The sequence below is a fragment of the Rhyacophila brunnea genome, unplaced genomic scaffold, assembly GCF_057557595.1.
Source record: "Rhyacophila brunnea isolate RB1 unplaced genomic scaffold, BYU_Rbru_1.0 scaffold_4, whole genome shotgun sequence".
Taxonomy (NCBI): domain Eukaryota; kingdom Metazoa; phylum Arthropoda; class Insecta; order Trichoptera; family Rhyacophilidae; genus Rhyacophila; species Rhyacophila brunnea.
Window position 1 is genome coordinate 39,667,128 of NW_028233068.1, and position 20,799 is coordinate 39,687,926.

At 33.8% G+C, this 20,799-nt stretch overlaps 1 protein-coding gene across 19 annotated transcripts in view; it reads right to left on the reverse strand.

The window, feature by feature from the left end:
- Nucleotides 1-11,479, reverse strand: part of mbc (dedicator of cytokinesis protein myoblast city) — a 62,104-nt gene extending 50,625 nt beyond the window's left edge. For all 19 annotated transcript variants that reach the window (XM_085954658.1, XM_085954655.1, XM_085954645.1 and 16 more), the window contains exon 1: nucleotides 11,342-11,479. In XM_085954658.1, the coding sequence (XP_085810784.1) occupies nucleotides 11,342-11,387 (46 nt within the window). In that variant the 5' untranslated portion in view covers nucleotides 11,388-11,479. The remainder of the gene's footprint in view (nucleotides 1-11,341) is intronic.
- Nucleotides 11,480-20,799: the final 9,320 nt, after the last annotated feature.

The window sequence follows — 20,799 nt, forward strand, 5'->3', positions numbered from 1 at the left end:
ATAACTAAATAACTCGATTGTGCACATCGGAGAAATTGTGCACGTAATCAGTGTTCAATTGTGGCAAAATACATACAGACTGCCGAATAAACCTCCAATGTAAAAATATCCATGTTTTTAAGTATTTTCTGCAAAACTTATGAACAAATTCCATAATTTTATTATCCAATACGGTATAAATAATATTACTCCCCTAAACTGCATTATTATTTTAACAGTTTTGTGTCTCTATCTCCTAAACATGGTTTTGCCACATTGAAGGTATTTCACGTGCAGTGACGTTATATGAAAGATATACTTTTCCATACAAATATCTATTTTTGTGAGTCAGAATTAACATGTTCTGGAAGATAACCGCAGAAATCTCCTTGTTGAATGTAATAATTTAAAAATAAACCAATTATCTGAGTTATTCTTTCAGGTGTGCTAAACTAATTATGCTATCGATGCAAACACTAATCAGACTAACATAAGTGGTAAAAAAATTAAATGACTCACGTAAATATTCACTCTTAATCGGAGCATATGGGTCTACTCAGAATAGTGGTTAAATTAAGTGACTTTTTAAGATATCAAAATAGTTGTTAGCCATTCGCCTGTCCCATTGCAATGGATCAAATACATATTGAAAAACAACATGTATTTTTTTAACAGCTGCAGGAACGAACCAGTGACCCACGACTTCATATTTATACAGAGAAACAAAAAGATGGTCACCAATCTTAAGGTCGGTACTGACTTGAGCAAATATGCGCGCACGAATGTGGCTGTGCACGTACAACTAAACGCGCACAAACAAGAAAGTTGTGTGTACAATTTTTTTTATCTGCACGTACGTTTGTACGTGTAAACCATTTGTGCGCAAAAAAATTCTCAAATCAGTACCGACCTTTAAGCAAAACACCTCTAAAAATACGTAACTAGTGATTATTCAATAGCTTAATAATCAGTAAAGCACATCCCTGGATTGCGATGGTTGTGGGTTCAAGACCTATTCAGCACGCATATTTTGCTAAAAAATATTTTAATAGGTATGCATGCTTCTTATTTATTTATGTGCAAAAAAGAGCGGAACATTAATAAAGCTTGTGTATTATTTTTATTCACTGAATAAAACAATGATACAGGTAAATCAGTATACAGTGGCACCATATGTGATGCCGGATGTAGGCATCGGAATTGTTTGCTGCAATGCCTGTTTCTATGCAAGCAAATTAATAATACCTTTACAACTGCAAGGTGCTTTTATCGTGCCCACCGTGCCGCCACTGTATACTGATCTATTTATAAAGTATCTGAGGATGAAGTTGTGGGTCTCAGATTCAAATACTGGATTTGGAAAATTCTTCAAATGCAAATAATGTTTTTCAGTATTTGTATTCAGAGCATGGTAGTAGATACACAAGTAGGTTGAGTAAGTGGGTAATATTGATTTCTCCTAAAAAACATCCATCAATAAACGAGTATCTTGGTATCAAAGTGGGACATAAGCCATTTACAAAATTTTACAGGAGACTGACAAACAAGTGTGAAAAGTGACCGTTTTTCATATAACATACCAACTTTAAACTCAAAAATTTCTGTGAAAACTACCGTTTTTGATACTTTTAGTGGATTTTTTGAAAAGAGCATCACTTTCACTACCATAATCAATTAAAACATGAATTTAGTGGGAGGTGGCGTATGTCCCACTTTGATACCAAGGTACTCTTTAACCTCCACATTGAATTGTAGAGAAAATTTTAGAAAAGGAATATTGCTTTTTTACTTCTATCTTACACCACATTCTCACGTGGCAATTTTTGTAGTTTAATTATCTGTTGAATGTTGGAACTAGATATTGGAAGGAATGTTCCCACATATCGATTTAAGTTGAATCGATAGTCGTCAACAAAATGGTGTTAAATGAATTTGTTAGTTTGTGCGTTTCTGTAATTTCTGATATTTTAAGTGACGAACTAAAGAAAATAATACTGAAAAAAAAAATGTAGTTCATAAACTAAAACAGTGTTAAACAATGTGTACAAACGAGTTTTGACGTGCCGATGCGAGTTGTTATTACCTCGGTTGTTTGTCTAGAGTTTCCCAAACTATGTACCACAGAACGTGAATATGTGTTCCGCGAATTTATCAGAAGACCCCAGTATGTCAAAACAAGCTATTATTGTTTTACTTCCGTTTACTGGGATATATTTAGGGGCAGCAGGATTTCTTATTATGCTGCAACGAAGTCAATATCAGGAACAGGCACGAAGCTAGCCCAGATATAATTCAAATTTCTACTACTGTGCCTGATATCAAGATTTGAATTCAAGGACCCAAAATCATCATTAAGTCATTAAGAACTACATTCACTTATATTTTTATTTATGTTTTAAAAATAATTACTAAATAAATCATTGTTTTTTTATCATTATTTATATTAATGATATATTATTTATCTACCCTACAAAATAAACAAGGTGTCCGTTAAAATTTCGGGATTTGCGAAGTGTTCCGTCACAAGTAAAAGTTTGGGAAACTTAGGGAGGTCTAAGCAACCAGTTGATTCAAATATCAAACGACTAAAAGTGGAAAGGACCTCAACTTCATTCAATTCAACTTGTAAGTTGATCAAGTTTGTCGAAATGTGGAGCCCACTTATCAACGGTCATTCAACAAACTGTTGAATGCCAAAAATAGTTGTGTATTGTGTAAAAAATGGAATGTTTTATTATTTTCCATGTAAACTTTTATCTCAACATAATATTATTAAACGTTCTGCCAGTTATCATTTTCTGTTTTTTAAATATTTTACAGAGTACAAAAATACTGCAGTAATTGATTTACTGCGAGCACATCCATAGGCAGATATGTGCGGTTGAATGATTCAGCAGATAGTTGGTATTAGATTGGATAGCAGATAGTTGACACTACGTAGGTACAACATCGTGTACCGAATGAATCTCACTTTCACAGTCACAATTTCCTTGAGAGACAAATGCTTAATATATTGCATACCTTTTGACTGCCATGAACACATACTACTGAATACTAATGATCAAACTGTGTTCAATTATTGTATAACAACTGCGGTGAACAAGCCATTATGTGAACAGGGGCACCAAATGATAGGAGCGTGGGCTAAATTTATTTATTCACCTGAATTTCAATAAAAAATATTAATACATTCCTGCCATTAAAAAAATAATGGGTAGGTACTTTAAAAAAAGTCATCACAGAATTAAAACTGTATTTCGGCGATTAAGTATTTATTCTATTTATTTTATAGTTGATGGAATTAGAATTAAAATTCTTTTTTATATGGTCTATTAAATTTTGTACTATTTAATTTGAATTGGTATTAGTGATCTGGATTTCGCCTTTCGACATCTTCAGACACTATGCATATTCTCATAATAGTACAAAACTTAGGGACCATAAATGACATGATGACCTAACGACGAGGGGGGGATGTCTGATATAATGTGGTGATTTTTAATGAATGGGAAACCGCATTTATCTATTGTGACCTCACCCGGAATCAAACCCGGAGCCCCCGGATAAAAAGTCAGCATTTTACGAGGGCCGCCTCCGCCGCCAATATCATATACTTGCAAATACGACTTGCTTATTATCTGCAATAATTCATTGCTTCAGTGTGAAATTCAAAATGAATTTGTGAAACCAAAACATTGCCCATTTATAAATAAAATATGTGATAATTCACATATTTAAGTATGTACGTATTACGTATCAGTATGTAACCAAATAATGTGAACTACTGTAGAAAGTTTGGAAATGGACTAAGGCGCTGAATTACTATTCTACCAACTGAGTCCAAGAGTTTCTATTATTATTCTATCAAATAATATGGTGTATTTGAACCTGGAGTTGGCGGTCAGTGATTTCTTTTCTCTTCTTCTCTTTTCTTTGTTTACGGGAGTGTAAGGGGTGCAAGTCTTTTATTGCTAAATACACTACTGTCATTGAGCCTCATGGCCTGTTGTACTCTAGTTGTTTTAGAAATACATATGTATCTTTGAAACCAAGTGGCACAGTACTTCCATATTTTCAGCATCAAAGATCGTGAAAATGTTTTGGCATTTATATATTTAACTCAAAAATGATAAAACTGGGACTTCCAGACTTTGTTCTCGAATGTACAGACTTTATTATTTTTATTTTATTAAGGAAAGAAACAGTTAAGTACATTGATTATAAAAAAAGATTAAACATAAGATATTGCAACCAGTAAAGTTTCCGCACACAAATTATAATAAGTAAAGGATAACATTTTTATAACAATATAGACATATCGGTGATAGGTATTATTGAGATTTATAAATATTAGTTTAAGAGATAATTGAGAACACATAAGTACCTTTGAATTTCGATTAGGGTCGAGCATACAAAATTTCAGCACGTTTAAATGAAGCAGGAGAGATGTTAAATGAATCAATGGTAGAGAAATATCTATCATAATTTATGCAAAACATAAAAGTGATAAACACAAATGATATACTAAAAAGAGTGCTTTAAAATGTTAAAAGTTAAAATTGATTTTAAATTATAAAATATCTGACATTCGTAGTTTGTATTTGTGTATAATATTACTTTTATACGTAACACCCAAAGTTTGGAAGGTGTAAATAGGGTTACGAATAATGATCTACATAATATATGTAGAAATGCAAGCATTTCAAATAAGCAATTACAAATAAATGGGAAATGGAACACAGACAAAATATTAAATTGGAGGCATTATATTAGTCATAATGCTAAAATAAAGCTCTAGAAAAACCTGAACGGGCCTATATTGACCCATCAAGATCGGATAAATACAATATGAGAAGAAGCTGCATATCTTTAAAAGGAAGATATTCATATGTGGCTTCAGAGCCATATGCGACGAAGATGGGTTGTAGCGAAGATTACACACAACCACAAAGCCTCACCAAGAAATTCCTTTTCAATAGACCCAAATGGAATAAGGTTGAGAGTGCAGTGGTTGAACAATAGAGATACAGTATCTTTAAGGTAAAGATGCAGAAATGGTGGGAGTTGTGAAGATGTTTCCTAGAGGGGACCAAGACCCATCATATTGGGTGGTAATACCGATGATCAATGAATGAATTAGCCATACCGAACAGATAAAGAGAAAATTGTTATTGAAATTACATCAGGTATAGAATTATAAAATATTGCAGAGCCATACGAGAGATAATAGAAGTAGATTTATTCATTGATATTAATGCATAGATTTATCATAGTTTCCTGCCCCATCCATACCTATGTAAAATAATTGAGATGACACAATTATGCGTTCACACTGAACGCTATAACGAGGATGTTGTCATAACAGTCAACGAAAGGTAATTTTGATATATCTGGCCCCAAATTATTAGCAATAAAAATTTGCAAAGGGGATAGACAACATATAAGAGCTTGTGTTTTGTTTTAGAAATATGAATAGATTTTCCAGTCACTGTTTTATAGTTCACAACTTTGTTCGGTGATAGATGATAATCTAATAGCGCCTGTACACATGCATGGATTTACGTGTACCAATAGTATGTATTTTAAACTATCGCGATAATAACTGTTTACACATAAAAGTGCTGACTGTCTCGCCAATCTCATTCTGCAAGAGTAAGCGAGAGTAAGGTCGTGAAAATCGGTTAACCTCAAAATGAGTCTCTGTGCGGTGTAGTTGGTTATGTTACCAGCAGGTTCGCTATAGTGCGAAATCTTTACGGTGATAGGTGGCGGCTTGGAGAACTACATCCCCTCCTCTCGTTTTTCAGTACTTACAATACCTCGAAATCGAAAACCATAGACAAGATACAACACAAGCGCCGCCGCCAGGTCTCACGTTAAAGATTTCGCAGTCTACTATCGCTCTACTGTGCAGGCGCATATATTGCACGGTCCAATTGTGGCATTTTCATTATTCGGGATGAATACGATGGAAAAGTTTTAAAATTTTGTTAACAGGTAAACCAGGACAGTTTGAGACAACTCTGACAATTTTTTTTAAAAACATTTTATTAAATTAGGCACGTTCCTCAAATTATTTAAAAATCGAAATCTGTATTAAAAATGTTTAAACATTTCAAGGTCAGGGTTAACATTTTTTCTCCACATCGTTGCATCTCCACAGCACAATACGCCGGGTCAAATTTTTGATGATATTTTCTATTTTGAATATCATCATCAATAGTCTGGATTAATCCACGACAGTAAAAAGGTTTCTATAAGCCGATTACATTTCTCTCATTCCCCTAATTGCGTTGCCATGTACTTCCACAGGACTATCTATCTCGTCGAACCAGCCAGGTCTACCTTTCGAATATTTCCTACCTTTTCAATGCCAGTGGATGACAAGATTTTTCCAGCAAATGTTTCTTCTAGACACATGACCTACCCATTTCTATTTAGAGTTTTAGAAAACTATAGTACATGACGTAACCTTACTCTTGCTTGTTCCTCTAAAACATTTAAATCTAAGCATCTAAACTTGCCATGATTTTCTTTTTGTTAATCACTAGTGAATTTCTCACGTTTTCAATATGAAATCACCCCAAGTGATCCGTGTAATCAAAGCTGAATATGTTGCATTTATGTTGGTATTTAGTATTAAAAATGCAGGTCATAGTGATTGCCTTAATTGTTGGTCAAACTTCGATAAGAAAATATCTAACAAAGAATATTATCAAAATCAGCACCAATTAGTACAGATAAGTAAATTTAATACCAGGTAACATGAAATAATGTGATATTTTTTCCAGAATTATTATGAATATCCCGAAGTGTGATACTTTCAACAAATGAATTTTTAATGAATCAAACGATGACAATCTATAAGTATGTGAGTAATATAGTCCTTAGGCATAAAGCCCATTGACGCAGCGAGTGCGGCGCTCGCGCAAAATTTCTACAAGTGGCGCGTAAATCATCAAAAATACAACGTAATCAAATACGCCAGCGCCCACTGGACTTAACGATGCCTTGCGCGCCGCCTGCCGCATGAGTCACCGTTTTTCGCTTCTCGGCGATACGATTTAATGAAAATACAAAGAAGTCCATTCATTGAACACGGCTACCAAAATTACGCTGCTTGAGGCGTCATCGATCGACGGGCCAAAAGCAATTATTTAATAACAGAGAACCCATTGTTTTATTTTATTCCGTGTCATTATATTTCGCTGGTTGAATAATGTCGTCGTAAATATTTATTACAAGCCCCGAAATAATATAATATTTTTATTGCTTTGTTATGAGAGACGCTGTAAAAATAATTGTTTTGTGCTGCTTGGGCCGCTTATTACATAGGTGAAGGGTAATGCGCGGCGAGAGACGTGTGATTATGGTTATGAATACGCCGACTTCGCCCGCTCGACGCGTTCTGTGGGCACCATCGCTTAAAGATTGGCAATATCACTACAATCATGAGCTGTAGACGCTCTTTGATGAGTTTGTGATTGTTCAATAAAGCGCCACATGTTTAATGGACCAGAAAGGAAACGGAGTGCGAGAAGAACACGACTTCAGGTCAGCACAAAAAATAATCGACAAGAGAAAGTGAGTGGAGAACCAGGCAGATTGGATGATCTTGCTTGAGGTGGCCAAAACCCACCTGGACTGTAAGCTCCAGAATAATTTTAAATACTTTTGGTGTTTCATACTTTGACCTAATGTGATAAAATAAATTCTTTTTGATTTTACTTTAAATTTGTAGTCAAAAATTCAATTAAGTACTCTACAAACTATTACATACAATATTTTTAATGACTGAATATATACCATGCTCTTGAGACACAAAGTTATATTTTTCATCGCATGGCTGAATTTAAAAAAAAATCAAAAAGTATCTTGGGGTTGTTGATCTAAAATCTAATTTCAAAAAACATATTTTAAATCAATCTAAATTGTAGATAAAATAAATATATCCATCAATCATAATGAAGGAAGATATAATATGTATGTTACAATTGGTATGTATATAATTATTATGAATTTCTAATAATTACGTGTAGATAAGAATATAATAGATTAAAGCTGTTTCTTATCAATAATTTGAACAAAAGACTTAAGTATCTGAAACGTAACTAAAAAGAGGTGCTGGTCAATATGAGCATTAAATTAATTGCATAAGCAGTAGCTGTCATTGGACATATTTTAAATTTTCTTACAAAATCAAACATACAAGTATAATTCGATTATATTATATTTGTGGGTACTGTTTGAAATTTTTTTCAAGGTGTTCACCACAGAAATGGATGATGCTAATTATTACGGATTCAATTAACAGTCAATTTATTTTAATGTGATGAATAAATAAACACCGCATGTTTTTTTGGCAAAACAAATAAGTAGTAAAATAGTTAAATTTTGTAAAAAATATGTCAAATTGACTATTGAATCAAATAGATTTATTTTGTTTTGCCGTGTAGATGGTAAAACTCAATAATGGTTTTTAAACAATCTAGTCATCTTAGATTGCTCTGAAGATGGGTTTGTAGCCTGAAACGGGTGTTACAACATAAGTAACCAAAATATTGTAGAATTAACAATAAACTTTAAAAAGCATGAACCTAACTAATATAATTAATTAGAATTATGAGGGGTGAAAAGATAGCTACAAGTAATAAACCTGTAATATTCGCCATGGTCTTAAAATATGAGAATTAGAGAATAAAGAATGAGAAACAACCCACAATCATGAAGATCGGTTTGGGGGAAGGGAGAAACTACAATGGTGAATTTTATAAGGTGGTAATCTTGAAAGGCCTTTTAGATTAGAGACTTCAGATAGTTAAGGTCTTATAACAATCGACCATCATTATGACTAGTCACAAATAGCAAACAGTACATCCTACCCCAGTATAAGGTAGAACAATTGGTAAATAAATATGAATCGTTAGTCATTCACGTAAGATGGACGGGCAATAATTGATCATATTTGAAGAAATCATGAGTCCATAAATTGATTGAAGCTTCCCAGGATAGACTCTTTGAGGCAAATAAAGGAGCAGGTCCGTAGAGCCACCAGAAAATGATATTTTATATTACTATGAAAGTTTTTAAATTCATTCGCAGTGGCTTCATGGTGGTAAATAATAATCTTCTTCTTCGACCATGTCTGATCCTAATAAGATCATATGGGCTTCCACGGAAGGTTTGTATTAACAAATTATGTTTAACTTTTACGAGAAACGGATGTCAGCCACTTGCTCAACCTATTAGGTCCATACTCTGACTCATACACAAATTGAAAAACAATGTGTACTTGCCAGACCCAGGATTCGAAACTGGGACCCACGATGCTATAGGCCGACGCTTAAGGCCATACCTTAGTTGTGACACGGTATCAAAAGATCGTCGCTAGGCGATGCGCGGATTGCGGGTCGCGGGTGCAAATGAGGCATGTCAAACCAAATATAATTTGTCTTATAAATCCAACATGTGTCCATTTAATGTCCTGTTTATTGTTTTATCAGTAACAATAATAATATATTCATTGACATGTTTTCTTTTTAAAGTAAATGGGTAACGTTTTAAGTCATCTTTACACGATTTAAGAATTATTATGGCCGTCGCCATCACGAAGCAAAATGACGTGTTTCCAGCTCTACATTCTCTCTCCGAATGGGAGCGAGTGCAAAATTTCGTCGCGCCTGTGGTTGAAAATTATTTGCCGTTTCACTGATGAATCACCTTAAGTAGAAATGTTTGATAATGAAAGGGTTTGAGTAAGACCGCTATCAATTCCCCTGGAATCTAGGTAAGAATTGATAAATACCTATCTCATAAAACATTGAAATTTACATTAATAATTCATGATAATTTGCAGTATAAACATGATTAAAAAATATATTATAATAAGTATATTTGATACAATACCTATATCTAAATAAATAAAAATAAGTTTTCAAAAACCTACTTATATGGGGGGGACTAAGAAATCAGAAAGTTAAAAGTTTCTATGCAAAGAGATATTTTTGCTTATTGAATAGATGGGTACGATTATGATCTCGGAATAAGTTAAATTGAGATCAAGATACGTTTTAGATGTAAAACAACGATAAATACGACATACGTACATACGTCAACATTATAAATGAAGGCGTTTTCTTTCCCCATGTCTATATGATATAAAGCAGTGGCTGTTAAGATCTGCCATAAATAGTGCAAACTAAACTTTGTCAGTCATAGGTATTTGTTTTCATTGAAATGAGACTACAATTTACAGATGGCGTTGGTTAGTTTTTAAAATTCAATTAAACCCTGCCTATCTATAAAATATTTATAATTATGCAATTAAATCATATATAACTCTGGATATTTTATAGAAAGAATATTTCTTCTATCCATTATAGTGTGGTTTAGGCAGGGCTTAATAAATTATAAAAAAATGAACCAACAAAATGTGAGATATGTATTCATAATCCACACACAACAATTTTGTTGTATCGCCCAAAACTATTATGGTTTGGTTTGGGCAGGGTTTAATTGATTTGTAAAAACTAACCAACACCATCAGTAAATTGTAGTCTTAGTTCAATAAAAACAAATACGTATGACTACTTAACAAAGTTGTAATGTGCACTATTTATGACGGATACAGTCTACCTCCACCCTTCGCTACCGATATAAAGTTGTATCCATCTTGAAGTAATCCATCTTGAGCACTTTATCTTCTTGTATTTTTGCTCCTATAGTGACGCTCTTTACATGTATAATAATTGTGCAGTCCAGATAACTTTATGAGAACACAGTAAGTATGTATTACTTTTGTTATTTATTATTTAATTCTGATTGGTTAGAGAAATTCAAGTGAGGCCCAGCACCTGTGGCCTCTAAAGTTGAGCCACTCCTGTTTATTTGTACATTTTTTAGAAGAATGAATCTGACAGTCATAATACTTATAACCAGTAGATGTATAGACCATTCAATACTTATATTAAGTACATATTAGTTTTCCTACATCAGTAACAGCACATATTCTGAGACCAGGAAACGCGACGTTTAATCTTATCGCTCAAACATATTTTTGCGGTAGCTTCCTTTGCTTATAAACAGAAATTATCAATAAGTTAAAAAAGGGAGGGGCTATAATAAGATATCATTGATAAATCTGATATAATTTGAATGCATTTTGGTAGATGCACTAATAATTATTCCAAAATCCGTCAATGCCAATGACATAATGCATATTTATATTCTCAGCGGGAGAGGTGTGTACATAAAAAAATGCAACAAGTAGTAGCAGCTAACGCGCAAGGCCGAAATTTAAACGTAGAAACATCAACATTGGAGTAATCTAAGATAACACTACACAATTTAAAATGTTACTCACCGACGCCATATTTCGGTTTTCCGTTCACTGTGGTCCAAACTGTCATTTTTATTCTTGTACTTTTATTATTTCATGAGTCAAATCACAGCAACGCAAACGAAAACATTGAATACGCCATTTTAAACATTGAATCACCTCACCTGTCAAAGATGGATTATTGCCATATCAAATCATAATTATTATCTTTAGGGCTGCCAGGACTGACAAATAAAGAGGTTTTTTAAATACACGAATAATATAATAATATGTATATACATAATTTAATAAAACTACCTACGCTCCGGCGAGGAGAGATCTACCTCTACAAGTATACGCAGAAGAACGGTACCATGATGACAAAGGCCCTAAGGCAGGGGTTGCGAACCTATGGCACGCGAGATGAATTTGCACGGCACGCGAACAAAAACCAATAAAAAAATTCAAAAAGGTTTACAAATGAATATTATACTTACCTACATATAAAAAAATCTAAAAAAGAACCGACTACGAAAAATTGTGCAACCTGCGGCCTGCGGCGAAAATATTTTCCTAAACGAAACGAGATTTTGGAAAATGTTGGTACGCGTATGCAAAAAGGTTCGCCAACCCTGCCCTAAGGCCTAATTTTTTTTTATTTAAAAAAAAAAGTTAAGTAAGTATCTACCTACATAATTTGACGTAGCAAAGATATTAGCTTAATAATTGCTCTCAGGCATTCTCAGATAAAATCTTTTTCAATGATTAGAAGTAATAATTATGTCGAGCTATCAAATAATTGAGGTGTCTAATTCCAAAAAGCTATAAGTCCACATTTGGTCAAAATCGAAAAAAAAATACGCACGTATTCTTTGTATAATTTTACACAATATGTATTGATCTATAAATTCCAAAACGCGACATAACCCTACGAAAAAAAATATTTTAAGTCTCGATTTATTACAAAAAGTGCCAAGTCCGTGTTTTATAATATTTAAAGCTTGGTTGATTTCACGCGTGTTTAAGTAAACCAATAAAGGAATGTTCAATATTGAAAAGGGTGTCTCCCATGCTGTAGCATCTGGTAAACTCATGACAGTGCCACGGAAATATGTGCCTTATGCGGAATAAAATTAAAAGTGAGGTACAAATAGCGCTACGTCCAATTTTATTTTGCCTATATTTATTACATTTAAAAGTTTATCGGCTGAAATAAATTGCCATTTGGTTCTAATTTCGACATAAAATACAACGGAAAAACAATCTCATGCTAATACAAATAATTGAAGCTTGAAACATAAAAACGTTGTTTCCCGAAAATATTGAATTGTGGACTTGTCGCTTTTTGTAATTAGACTCCTCAATTTTACAATTTTTTACATTACTCCCACATAGGCAGGCATTATAAATATTAAACCTGGATCGTGGATGTCGAAATTCTAAGCGGTTCAGTTCATCAATCAACCAATCTGCTCAAAAAAACAAAACAGTTCCCGATCGGGGCAGAAAATTGAAGTAGATACTGATTAAATAACTGGAACCCTAATCATATTGTATTAAACAGACTGGCAGCTGATACAGCATATAGAACCCCTGACTTCTTAAATACGCCCGGCAACTTGGGGTATTCATTGAAGTGTAAAGAGTTGGGACTAGGTACCTACCTACCAGTGGTATGTGGTTCATTGATGCTGTGGATGCGGCGCATCCTTAAATTATATTATGTAAACTATAGTCCTACAATATAACCATAATATGATTAAAAATCAGCAAAAATCACAGTAAACTCAAAATTGTATAAATATGTACTGGTGTATCAGTGCGCATTGCCACTGCCTCGTACAGTACATTTATCAGGTCATTGCGAAATAATCATTATGCAGGCCTCGAAATGACCGGAGCGCACCAGAGCGCCGTGTTCCAGTTCATGAAATTTGCAAAATAATTATTAAAATTTTCTATTTCAAGCACTGATCATACACAGCAATAACAATATGTAATTCTCCAAAAAAAATTGGTTCCATGCGAGCCAGCGAGTTGAGTGTATGAGTAAATAAATTTTATGCATGTACAATTTGTTTGTACTTCGCCTATAGTATAACGTGTTACACACGTAGTTATTGTGTGTGAAGTTACATTTATTCATTTTATTCTATTATGTCGTTTCATTCATTTGATATTATATTTATAGAGTAAGGTAAATGTACCAGTAGTTGACCATGTACCAGTAGTTGACCTATTTTCAATAAAATGCCCAAAATAAGAAACGTAGACACGGGATTGCTCTAAATTGTAAAGTTGAGACAAGTGAAGCCATCTGTGGTCGGATTGAGAAACTAACACATCACCATATGTCATAGGAGCGTCATAGCAGCTATTTGAAAACAACACATCACGCCGTAAGCATTTTATTTTTAATTTCTTAAGTAAATTGTTAAGGATATCAGTGGATGTAAGCATATGGCAATTTAATGTTTTTGACTTCATAATATCAAGTGAATGCATTACGGGCAGTCATAATATTGAAGTATCGATATCATTTGTAATTTTTAAGTTATATTTACAAGGAAGCAAGTTTGTGGGGGGGTCAACTACTCAACCTTTTTTTAATACTTTTTCAGTAGTTGACCAGGGTGGTCAACTACTAGATAAATTAAATAAAATTATTTCACTTAGTTTTGAACAATTTTTACATTCATAAGTATGGAACGATGATTATTTATTAATTAAAAGTGTCTAGGGTGGTTCTGTCCAGTAGATGACCTAGGTGTCAACTTTTTATTTTTTAAGCAACGGGTTTGTGTATTTTTTCTTCGGAAAACAAAAATTTCTTGAATTATAGCCCTGAATATATAGCAACTGAATGAAGCAAGCCAACAATAGCCGACCACTTACGAAAAATAGCGACGCGATAAAAAAATGCAGGGCATCACGGAGGATTTACTTTGGTCATTATAACGTACCCATATAATTAATAATATTAACGTTAGTTTTGCCGCAAATTGTTTATCAGCCTACCTCACCATACTTTTTATATAACCTGCCTGCTTCACCATACTTTCATATAACCTGCCGCCCCTAGGGGAGCAGGGTCTTAGCCAAAAAAGGAATCGAGACAGTGTACCAGCAGGTAAATGCCGACGATAAAGAATGCATAACCGTCATAGTAACAGGGAGTGTCGGTGGGGCTGTCACACCAATGACAGTCCTCTACAAGTACAAAAGAATTCCTCAAGAAATTTCCGAAAATGTGGACTTTGTCCATGGAGCCCTTAAACTGTAACAGTACCAGGAGAATCGTAAAGTGTGCCTTCAATGGATGGTTTCATCAGAGGATCCCAAGCGGTATTTAGAGAGAGATCCTGAGTAAAAACATTGATGAGGAAAATCTTGAATCATTCCGCAAAAACAACGAACTTGATCAAGATGACAAGTCACTGTTCGCACTGTGACGAAAAGTAAAAAAATAAGTTGGAAAATATCACTCCACCTGACCCGGTCAGACTCATCGATGAGGCATTGCAAGAAGAGGAATCCGATGATATGATGTCTTTGGCCGCCTGGAATACTATGAATTATTATGATCAGATCAGATGTTTCATCTCCAATCGCTAGGGCACCTGTGGCTGTCTAACGACTTGTGATGGTGATTCGTCTCCAATCGCCAGTGCACCTAAGGCTGGTATAAGGATTTGTAATGATACTTCGTCTCCAATCGCCAGTGAACCCGTGGCTGGTCCATCAAATATTCGTAGTCCATTCAAGAGACATTTTTTCTTCCCCGGTGAAGGGGAAGAAAAATTCATGAAGAAAGCAAAAAAGGGAAAAAACCCCCACCAGTGTTTCCGGGAAACCTTGCCAGGAGTATTTCGTAAACAAAAAGTGGAAGAAAGAAGAAATGGAACGGTTGAAAAAAGAGAGAGAGAGAGGCAAAGAAAGAAAGAACTAAATGAGCATGCAAAGGAAGAAAAAAAATGGGGGAATTGAAAACAGTCAAGAAGAAAATGCATTTTTCTTCCGAGTCTTCTAACCCAAGTGTTGACATTTCAGACTCAGCGGAGAGTGAATGGCATAAGTCTAGTGATGAAAGCTTTAAGCCTAAAACTCGATGGCTGCCCGTTATGAAAGTCATTAATGAACATTATATTATAATACTTCCCGGGGAAAATCGTCCATATTTCTAAAGTAAAAGCTACTATTTCATCGATGAAAAAGTGCGGGAGATTATGGAAATGGCCAGAGCGACCCGATGTACTTAGCTATGAATGGAAGGTGGTAGTATCCCACATAAATGATCCGACACAAGTAAGCAAAACTCGTAATGTTTATTTAGTTCCGGAATAATTGGACTTTATTTGGAATATCTAAGGATTTTTATGTTAAGTTTTATTTTGATTAGTACTGAGCCTATGCGTTACTATGTAGTATGTATGTACTTAGTTGCTAAAATAAATATATTTTTGAATTTTTAGTTTGAAGTAACTAATTTTGCACCTTTTGTTACCCGAAGCTGATGACTGGCTGTCAAACAAAATCCTCTCCTATGTAACTTGTTACTGAACCGCCCATTGTTACCAAGTTGATTCAAGTAGCTATGGGCTAGAGTGGTCTGACAGGAAGCCCTGAGGCAACTCTGCCATAAAGCCTTCTGATTAGACATGGTCAACTACTGAAAAATATAGCGGTCAACTACTGGAACCCCTGATTAGACATGGTCAACTACTGAAACATATAGTGGTCAACTACTGGAACTTTCAATTTTTTGGATGGTCAACTACTGGAACAAAAACATGGTCTTGAAAAATTGAACACAATTTTTTTGTAACAGACCCTTTCTTAATTTTTGTCTTGTCATATTAATTAAGAAATTTGATCCATTATGAGTAGACTTGCTTTGCCAACATTCGGTGTAATGCTAAACGTTAATCGTTATTTTTGTTGAATTTTTTTCTTAAGTGGTCAACTATTGGTACGTTTACCTTAATATGAATTCAAAATAGTTTAGTGATTAAAAAATGGAAATAGTTTTTTTAATAAACTTGTGTAGGTAGGTACTTATGTATCTAGTTAAATAATAAATAATTTTATTTTCCAAAATATATAGGTACCTACTTTAATTGCACACAAAATTCGTGGATCTATATGAAGTTCCTACATTAATTTGGCAAGATTGGAGGTGTGGTGTGACTAGCTAGACTTAATAGAAAAAATCTTCTGAATTATTTTTACGTTATCTTTATCGAAAGATTATAAAAATGTCTCAAGTATGTCATGATTTACATACATACTTAATACTAAGTAGATAATAGAAAATTGATTTGTAATATTTTTAGAGTAAGTACTTAATTTACTATAAATCATTGACTTGAAACTAGCGACATTAATTTTAATAATGCTAAAGATAAAATAATGAACTATTTCATTATTTACAAAGATATATTTTTAATCTCTAATATTATCTACCCACTCAATTTTAAAATTATTATTATCAGTTAGGAATGTGCTGATTAAAACTTTAGAATTTTGGATTATTTCACTTTTTCAATGTATTAAGAGTAATGATCCAATGGGTTTGATGATTGGCTGACTGTCATACCCTCTAAAAAAGACTACCAATATAATATAAATAACTCCTACTATGTGATGGTCCATATGCTTCACTCAGGAACAAAAATTGTACCAAATTAACCTTCTTTTACATTTTGAATTATACAATAACGTGTTAGAAAATAGATGGATTTGATTAAAATTTACCTTCTCACACTTCAGTTACAGAGTTGTGAGCACATAGTCATCATTTCTAGTCCACTTCTTGCAAAATTATCATTCAATGACAATCCTGCAACTTGTAGATCATTCTTCTTGTATCGTTGTAGAACGAAGAAGGGTAGGCATGGTAGGCATTCATAGCAGATTCTGTAGAATTAGGCTTAATAAAAGTATATGGCAGGCCTAGGTTCAAATCCTAGATGGGAAAAATTCACACATTTTTTCAATATCTATTCAGATTGATGTAATGTCTTGTGATGGTCATCTCACCATTTGATTGAGGGTAGAACAAGTAGAAAATAAAAATCTGTTATGATTAAATAGCTTAATTGGATACTTATATGCCAAGAAAATCTTTAAAATTCTGGTATTCATACCTATAAACATTGGCCACCTGAAAAATTTGTTATCTCCACTGAATCGATTCTGAAAAATTGTATTATTCGCATTATATAGTCCTTTACTCATTTAGTGCTAACAACGCGACTGGCGCGTTTGCAGTAGTTGGCGATTAGATATAATTAACATGATATTTAAAAAGTAATTAACTGGTCAGCAGTGAATGTATTAATTTATCACCACCTTATACCACCCCTAAGAGCAACACATCACCTGCATAGCTGTATGGTACATCACTGTAAGTATATAATAATAAATGACTCCTTTTAATTATCTAAAAAGAGGGTTATTTATTGCTTACGCTTCGGATACACATCTTCGCAGAGACGAATTATTTAAAAATATTATTTCAATGAAATACTGTAACCATGGCCCCCAAGGGGGCTGACTGGGCTTTAACCTGGGGGCCCGGCTTGGCAGGTCGATTAAATACGTGAGATAACACACATCAAAAATTTTCTATAATGTCGACTGCGACACAATTTTACTTAAAATATATTATATTTAAAAATATGTCATTGTGCGATGCAATTTTGGAGTATTGTGTGTCGATACTCGACAATTTAAATAATTCAAGTAAAATTAAAAATACAAAAAATCGATAAAAATATACCGAATAGGTACATACTCTTAATTTTACCTCGAACACCATTTGGAAAAAGTGTCACACTGCTTTTAACCTTAGCGATAGGTAGGGGGGTCCACTTCAGGATATAGGGGCCATGGCTGTATCTGTTACATTTTTTGTATTCTACAACCAAAGTACGTTTTTTACCAATCTCACGTCCCTTCTCGCCAGAATTTCAGTTGAAAATCATTGGTATGAGCCAACAGATTGTCTAGACCAGTGCTTGTCTACCTTTTTACACACGCTGATGAAAAATATTTCGCGGAGTGCTAAGGCAGAAATAAAAATCAATATAATATAATAATTGTGTAGTTTTAAAATCTAATATATTGATGTTTTGTATTTGAATTGATAAGTTTGAGTTGAATATTTTCATCTTTTCGAGCGTCATGGAACGGCAGGAAATTTCTGCAGACCGGTGATTGATAACCACTGGTCTAGAGTCAGCAGTAGGCAAATAGGAATATGTTTGGATTCTTTCTTAACAATATATTCCAGGGTGGGATTTGGCCTCTTCCACAAAAACCCTCCACCGACTCCAATCTCTCGCCAGTACTTTTCAATTTCGAGGTCTTCCCATTCCGGTACAGTTCTGTTACACTGTTAATCTACCCCATTTCTCTCTAAGTTGCTCGCGCTTGGGTACTCAACTGGTTGTATTTAGAATACAATCAGGTAACACAAAAATAATGGGAAGTGCGTTACATTCCGGATGTGCTTGTAAGAAGTACAATTCTCGAGTTTGGAGAAATATGGGATAAACTAAAACATGTCATTTTCAATACTTACACATGTATCATAATATGTGTGTATTAATGTTTGTCATGTAAAAACAACGCAAATTCAATATTGTTAATATTGGAGGACATTCATTCTATTATCCTTGCATTTAATGGCTTGTCCTTCTCAAATCTGCCATCCATACTATATTGATATACTCAATTATCATTTAAGTATATCAATCATCATATCATATTAAATTGCAACGGACAACCTCATATTTAAAATATTTAATAGCTTTGAAGTAAAGTAGCGCCTTTTTTTAAATTAGAGTAAATTTATTATGTGTGTTAATCTCACTTAGTTGGTCGACCCGCCATACCGGGCCCCTATGTCCACGCCCTTGTGGGGGCCATGCTGCCATCTTAGAAAATGGGGACTGGGTTCCACATTTCTATCATATTAATCTGTTCTTTGAATACAATAGTAAATAATGTCATTGAGGAGTGCAAAACAATATGATGTCAACCTCTCTATATTTTTTTTGTATTCAGGTTGTTGTTTTTATCAGGAAAAGATGCGTAATCAATATAATTGTATTCATTATTAGCCCTTATCTATGGATTCATTTATTTATCTTATCTCTGATAACTTAATACGGCACACTAAGTTTTAAAATATATTTTTACACGTCAGTGCTTGCATTTTGAGTTAAAAGTTCTCTAAATCAATATTGTGAATAGTGTTTGTTTTTATTTTGTATATCTTAGATGTTGCCTAAATACAACATAGCTGCAAATCGTATGAGTGGATAATAAAATGATTTCTACCATTATACAGGTATGCCTATATGTTATAATAAAAAACTACCTTTTGTATTGAAAATTGATTTGTAATATTATAATATCACATGTATAATGATGTTCCAAACCAATTTCAATATGCGTTATTTATATTAGTTTCAATATTTTTTGAAAAGAAAAGATGTCTTTATTTATTTCTTTTTTTACACCATTCTCTCACAGGAGACAGCAATTCTGTGTCATTTACACAAAATTATTTGATATTGTGTTCATGCTAAGCAGATAATTTTGAGTTATTGCAGTTTATGAGTCGTATTACCTTGAGACCAGGCAAGTCCAAAGTTCCATTTCAATATTTTGACTAGGTAATTACGAATTTAACGTCTACAACGGCCGAGTAGTTGTATGTCAATCTTATTATGTTTTGGGTCACGGGTTCGAATCCCGTGTCTGACAAATTTTTCAATGTGTGTTTGGACGTCTGGGTCCAAACACACTTGGAAAACGGGCTTAATACATTGAGCAAGTGACTAACATCAATTTATAAAAACTTAAAAACAAAAAATGTGTCTGTGGAGGTCTGTATTATGATTTTCTTAGGACCGAACATGGTAAAAAAAATACCTACGAATATCTCAGGCGAGAGGAAAGGGGGAATAAAGGTGAGATGAATGTGGAAAAAGCAAAAGTGTGCGAATTTGAGTATCGATTTGTGAATGCTGTGCTAAATTATACTATGCATCTTTAATAAGTACTTAAATATATAAAAATTTTGGGGATGTAGAGAAGTATGAGTGCGAAAAGCAGTGATGAATAACCTCCCCTGGGTGGCTGTCGTGGTGCAGTGAGTAAGGTGCTGGCATTCCATCCGGGAGCTCTGGATTCGATTCCCGATGAGGACACAATATATTTATGTGATTTTCTCAAAGCCTGGGTGTTCGTGATTGTTCAAAAATACTTACAACCATCTTGTACAAAAAAGAAAGGACATGGTTATAAATTTATTTCAATATGCAACAATGATCATTTTCTACAAACATTTTACCATATCCTCGCTGTAGGATTGGTTTGTCGAATAGACCAAATGTCAAATGTTCAAGAGACGAAATACAAATTTCATTATCCTATATTTAAATACATGGAGGTATTTGAATTGTTGTTTTTACAGCATATGAATGCTGTAT